The 6906-nt window shown below is 35.6% G+C and overlaps 1 protein-coding gene across 2 annotated transcripts; it reads right to left on the minus strand.

The window, feature by feature from the left end:
* LOC107612657 (elongation factor 2) lies at positions 1658–5851 on the minus strand. 2 transcript variants are annotated; one of them, XM_016314354.2, is made up of 4 exons: positions 5699–5851; positions 5094–5137; positions 4905–4992; positions 1658–4347 (listed from the first exon to the last, which is right to left on the minus strand). In XM_016314354.2, the coding sequence occupies exons 2-4, from the start codon at positions 5094–5096 to the stop codon at positions 1907–1909; spliced, it is 2532 nt and encodes an 843-aa protein (XP_016169840.1). In that variant the 5' UTR covers positions 5097–5137; positions 5699–5851; the 3' UTR covers positions 1658–1906. The 2 variants fall into 2 exon arrangements, with proteins under 2 accessions (XP_016169840.1, XP_020965188.1); XM_021109529.1 differs by lacking the exons at positions 5094–5137; positions 5699–5851 and having other exon boundaries at positions 4905–5087.

Consider the following 6906-nt stretch of genomic DNA (forward strand, 5'->3'; position numbering starts at 1 on the left):
TATTTCAATTAGTTGGATATGCATATCCAGGTTTTTTTTTCTAATCCACATAAAGGTAGTTCACAAACAGGTTATTTATTCACAAGTAGAGGAACAACTATATCTTGGCGCTTAACAAAGCAAACCATAGCTGTAACCTCCTCAAATCATGCAGAAATATTGGCAATTCTTGAAGCAACTCGAGAATGTGTTTGGCTTAGGTCAATCACCCAACATGTTCAAGATATATATAGTTTACCTTTGAAGAAAATACTAATAGTCATATACAAAGACAACTCTACTTGCATATATCAACTAAAAGAGGAATACATCAAAGGAGATAGAGCAAAACATATTTCACCAAAACTCTTCTACTCTTATGATCTCCAACAAAGTGGTGATATAGATGTTTAACAAATTCGTTCTAATGATAATTTAGTAGATTTGTTCACTAAAACACTACCTACTTCAACATTTAAGAAGTTAGTATATAAGATTGGGATGCACCGACTAAGAGATATCAAGTGATGTAATTATCAGGAGAAGTAATACGGGCTGTACTCTTTTCCTTAACCATGGTTTTTATCCCACTACGAATTTTTTCTGGTAAAATTTTTAACGAGACAACTATCTAATATATTATATGGACATCTAAGGAGGAGTGTCATAAATATATTTATTATGGATATCCTAGATTGTAACTATAATTTAAATTTCAAGTAAATAGAATAAGTTATAGATGTAACCTAACTGAGTCAACTAGAAGTTTGGGCCTTTAGCTATAAGGTAGTCCCCTTATAATGTTATGTGTACATCACTAATTAACAAAATCATCTCTTATTCTTCCTAATCTCTTTCATCTTTCTTCTCTTCTCAAACCCTAATCTTTATTTTCATAACAGAATTTTAATATTTATAACTAAAAATTTTTATAATTATTATCATGACACTTTTAATATATTTTTATTGTATTTAATTAGTACTTTATGTTTTAATTGAATAATAATAGATAAACTTTTCTTTTGATTCTTTTAAAATCATTTATTAAAAGATGATTGGTTGATTTTCAAATTTTACCAAGTAAATAAAATTGCTGACATGACATCACTAAAAGAAAAATGACTTAAGAGAACTAAGATATCAACTTTTATTAATGACTTAAGAGAACTAAGGTATCAACTTTTATATAATAAGAATAGATAGATGGGTGTTTTGTTTTAGAAAATTATATTAACTAATATCTACATATTCGTACACTTCATCTAATCTTGAGCGATGATAAATTGAAAATTGTAACATCTTGCACATGAAATCGCCGGAAAAACTCGAGAATAATATCAAGCACCATGAAAATATACAACTTTCGTTGGATACTTTTTAGAAGGGTAACAGGATTAAGAGCACATTTTTGTAGTAAGAAATAAGCAGTTAACAAGAAAACTGTAACGTTAAAGGTACATTCCATGTAGATATCAGGAAAACTCAAAAATTCGAAGGCAATTTTGGAGTTTAACTCCCCTTGTAAACATACCGGTATTCATAAAAACAAAAACACTTTCCCATATAAAAACACTTCCACGGAAGAGTCCAAAACCAACTGCTCAATCATTAAATTCTGAATATTCCTTAACCCAAAAAAGAAAAATCCAAATATTCCCTGTTGAGCCATCAATCACAATGATAAGCAAAAAATAACACGATTATTGGAAGCCATCGTTTAAGCAAAATTCGTGAATAGTAAATAGTACTATGACAACATCAATGTAATCTTAGATCAGATACACATCAATGCAGAGGTAAATAATTCCAAGTACAACCCAGAGACCGAAACAAGAATAGATAACAAAACTTAAAAAACTAAGAAAACAGTTTTTTAATGGGTAGGAACTCAACTAAGACCATAACATGTAATAGCATAAGGAAAATTTTAAAGCTTGTCCTCGTACTCAGAGAGGGGAGTCATTTGCTCCTTCAGACCTTTCCTCTTACGGATATCCATAACAAGCTGTGCAGCTTGTGATCCGGACTCCAATGGGTCTGAAGACATCATGTCCCAGTGATCAAAGACGCATTGTGGGAAAGCTTGACCGGAAGTTGCAGCTCTCAAGGTGCTGGAGAATCCAAAGGACTCGATGACAGGGAGGTAGGCCTTGATGTTGTAGAGGGGAGTTCCCGGCCTCTGCATTTCCTCAAACACATGTCCACGCTTCTGGTTCAGGACACTGTAAATACCACCAAGAGCCTGCTCAGGAGCTTGGATTTCGACCAAGTAGACAGGCTCGAGAAGTCTGGGCTTTGCTGTCAACTGGGAAGCATAGAAGACTCTCCTGGCAGTAGGGATAATCTGACCACCACCTCTGTGGATAGCATCAGCATGAAGGACAACATCACAGACTTCAAAGCAGATGGCTCTCATGTTTTCTTCAGCAAGAGCACCTTCCTTTGATGCCCATTGGAAACCGGCAACCACAGAGTCCTTGATTTCATTCAAGTATTGGACTCCCTTGCACATATCAACAACCATGTTGGGTCCAGTGGTCTCAGGGCCAAAACACCAGATTTTCTTGGCAAGATCCTTGTCCCAACCATACTCTTCAGACAAGATCTTGGAGCGGACTTTGGGGTCATCCCTTGGTCCAATCTTGCCATCATCAATGGCCTCTGCAAGACCATCCTCCATTGGCCTAGCTTCCATGTAGAGACGGTTGTGCTTGTTGGGTGACTTGCTCATCACAGTGCGGCATGACCTCTCGAGAACAGTCTCACGGAAAGACACAACAGGGTCAGATTTGATAATCTCAGCTCCTCCCATGAAATCTTCTTGCAAGTCCTTCAAGCAAATTTCCAAATGAAGCTCCCCTGCACCAGCAACAATGTGCTCTCCAGATTCCTCAATAGTACAGAGAACCATAGGATCAGATTTGGCCAACCTCTTGAGACCTTCAACAAGCTTAGGAAGATCAGATGCAACCTTACACTGAACAGCAACACGCACAACAGGTGAGACAGAAAACTTCATGGCTCGAATGGGGTGGGCATCAACTTCCTTCTCATTTGTCAATGTGGCATTCTTGGTGATAAATTGATCCAACCCAACCATGGCAACTGTGTTACCACAAGGAACATCCTCCACTGTTTCTTGCCTCTTTCCCATCCAAATGACAGTCCTTTGCACACTTTTAACATACAGGTCTTTCTTCTCACCAGGAACATAATTTGGTCCCATAATTCTGACCTTCAGACCAGTTGACACTCTCCCAGAGAAAACACGACCAAAAGCAAAGAACCGACCCTTGTCAGAAGCAGGAATCATCTTAGAGACATAGAGCATAAGTGGACCCTCAGGATCACAGGCTCTAATAGCAGCAGCATATTGATCATCCAGGGGACCCTCATACAAGTTCTCAACACGATACTTTTGGGCCTTAGCTGGAGATGGAAGGTGAAATATCATCATTTCCAAGAGTGCAGTACTTGCTGGAAGCCACGTTTGCATGACACGTTTCATCAATGCTTTACCCATCAAGTCCTTTTCATCAGATTTCATGGTGACTCCTAACTTCTGCAACATAGGCCAGAGCTTATCCTTCTGATCATTCATACAAGTGTTGATAATCTGCTTGATGGGCTCATAACAGAACTGTACAAACCCACGCTTGCATGTGGCAGTACCTGTGTTCTTGCTGGTCCATTTCTTTGTAGCAGGATCAAAGAAGTTTTCACCCCAGAGCCTTTCCATCATCTTTGATTCATCAACACCAAATTTTGAGGCATACATTTTTGCAAAGTTCGTCAAGGTAAAGGCCCAGCCATGCAAACCAGCAGAGAAAGCAACTGTTCCTTTCTCTGGGTACACCTGGCAATCACCAAGCAATGGATCTTCATATGTAGCCATGATCACATTGGCATTCTCAATAACCCTTGAGAATGTCTGGTATGCCTCCTCTCCATCCACCTGGAGCTCTAGGAAGCATCTGTCCATCTTGTTGACAGTCAGAACAGGCCTAATCCTTTCTCCAAGGGCCTGTCGCAGCACAGTTTCGGTTTGCACACAGACACCTTCAATACAATCTACCACCACTAGCGCTCCATCAGTAATACGGAGTGCAGCAGTAACCTCAGATGAGAAATCAACGTGCCCGGGAGAATCAATGAGATTGATGAGATACTCATTTCCTTGGCGCTCTCCCTTGTAATTCTTGAGAGCCTCATCACTCATTTCATAGTAGAGAGAAATACCAGTAGACTTGATTGTAATACCACGCTCAGCTTCATCTGCCCGGGTATCAGTCATGCGGACATCCCCTGCCACTTCTTGTGCAATAATTCCAGCAGCAGCCACCAGAGAATCGGTGAGGGTTGATTTTCCTGCAATTTGTTTGGAAAACTATATATAGTGTAGTTCATATAAACCAACCATAGAAACTATATAATATAACAAAACAATACATTACAACTCTTATAAAAAGGAAAAACAGTAGCAACAGATGTGACAAAAGCATTTGTTGATGTTGTATACACACCAAAAAACACACACAAGGAGTATTAGAAAAAAACATGTTTTCTCTATCAAATATCCAAGTAAAAAAGTTAAAAGTCGCTACATAAAGGCATTGTTTGTGTTTGCAACAGTATGTTTTGGTTGAAAAATATATGCCTGATTTTTGTTTAAGAAAACATATTTTTGGTTTAAAAAAACCTAAAGAAAGAAACTGATGTGGTTTAAATCACGTAAAAAATAACTTTGAAAAATAAAAAGAACTTGGACAAATTTCATATATCATGAAAATAACATTTTAAACTTGATCAAACACAAAATACCAATACATATTAAATACGCATAGAGGGGGAACATCATGTAGATGCTGAAAGTGCACCACAGAGGAAGTAAACATAACAAAACAAGCTATCGAAAGAATCCATACCGTGATCGACATGAGCAATCACAGACATATTACGAATGTTGTGTTTGTAGTCCATAATACGACGGAGCTCTTCAGCTGTGAACTTCACCTGCAAATACATAAGCAAAAACACAGTTAAGATATTAAGCAAATTCATCCTATAGAGATGAATAAATCGAATGTTAAAACCCATGTTAGTATTCAACTTACCATCTTGACTAATCTTTATTTCCCACAGAAGAAATCCTTCAGAGCTGAAACACCAAAGTCAAAAAATCATTAGCTAAACAGTAAGACATCACAGGCAAAATAAATTAAACGAAAATAAACAATTTATGGTACACTTAAATATGACTCTGCTGCGGTCTAACAAAACTTAAAACACAGATGAAGGAACTATACCTAGTTTCAAAGATATTTTATATGAAAAAGAAAATCATCACTTCCAAAGACGCAAGTGAAAATACTTTGTCAAAGGCTACATATCATATACGTATATCCAACCACAATCTATCACTCACAATGAAAAAGAAAAAAAAAAGTATTAACAATCAAAACAGTGAAATTACAATAACAGAAAAAAACAGATCTTGTAAACTACAGAGAGCTTTTAAGAAAGTCACATCGGAAAAGGACGCATGTAAGAACTGAATCTACAAAGACAATTCAATTTAAAACATAAGAATCGAATCGACACAAATAAACACATTCGGAAGAGGCAGGAAAAAAAAAAACAAAATGAATCAGTATGAAAAGATGGAGAAAGCATCGAAAAGTAAGAGAAAAAAAATGGAGAAATTTTGTAGGGAACGAACCTGAAAGAGTGAAAGCAAAAATTGAGAAGAGAAGAAGAAGAAGACAATATAGAGCGGCGGCCAAGGGTTACGGCTTGGCCTCTCTCTAAATTGCGTTGAGAACGAGAGAATAGTATGAAGTGAGGTGTGTGAGGAGGCTATAATGTCTACCAAGAAAACATAATCCACTACTTTTGGGCCTTGGGCTTTTTATTTTATTGGGCTTTTCTTTTGATCCGTCGGTTCTTAATTTTTATTAGGACTATAACTATTAAAAAAAAATAAACAACCACTTTTATCTACAAATATTTAGAGCTTGTTTGGGTGAGCTTTTTAAAAAAGATCTTTTTTTTTAGTTATCTTTTTTTAAAAGATCTTATGGAGAAGTAAAAGTAATTTTATGTTTGGATATCTCATGTAAAAAGGTCTTTTTATCAATCAATTATGTTTGGGCATAACAATATAAAAGTACTTTTTTGTTTATTTATTACATGAAAAACATCTTTTTTTTTATTTTACTAGTGTTTTTACTTTTACTACTAGAAATTTGCCAAACACGTTAAAAAATAAAAATAAAAATATCTTTTTTCATTGAAAAAAGATCTTTTTTTAACAAAATAATGGCGCCTAAACATGCACTTAGAACACTAATAAATTTATACATAAAAATACAAAACTGACTTTATACCCATAAATGATAGATTTTCGCCGACAAAATTATCCAAATCTTAAAAATTATTTAAAATACGGTAATTACCCCTCTTAATCTAATCTAACCTAACTTGCTCTGTCCCATTTTTAATCCTCCACTCACCAACACCATTATCGCCATCCCAAACCTCAACCTTTTATCATCACCCCACCAAATCTTCTTTCCTCCAACTCTCATCCCATTTAACACTACTCACACGGCCACTGTCATTTGTCGTTACCATTCCTACCACTACACCACTTCTTTCTCTTTACCATCACCATTACTAATTTTTTTTAGGAAATTCTTTTGCGAGTTGAACTATTTGTAGAGTTGTACATAAAATAATCAAATTGTGATTAACCAATTAAAAAATCTTAATCAATTTAATAACTGATTAATAATCAATTTTATCATATAAAATTAATTTAATTAGTTAATTAAATTATATTTTTGATTAATAAAAAATAAATTTAATTTTTTAGATTAACAAACAATGTACCATCCTAATTCTATTTGTGCAGGTTGGACCTTACGA

This window comes from Arachis ipaensis, chromosome B08, assembly GCF_000816755.2.
Source record: "Arachis ipaensis cultivar K30076 chromosome B08, Araip1.1, whole genome shotgun sequence".
NCBI classification, from domain to species: domain Eukaryota; kingdom Viridiplantae; phylum Streptophyta; class Magnoliopsida; order Fabales; family Fabaceae; genus Arachis; species Arachis ipaensis.

What these genes read in the sequence shown, in the direction of transcription:
- LOC107612657 (XM_021109529.1), bottom strand. Translation starts at nt 5,076, where the DNA reads ATGGGTTTTAACATTCGATTTATTCATCTCTATAGGATGAATTTGCTT. An exon ending in GATTGCTCATGTCGATCACG is followed by an intron (nt 4,348 to 4,904) that starts GTATGGATTCTT and finishes AACAAATTGCAG; the next exon opens with GAAAATCAACCCTCACCGAT.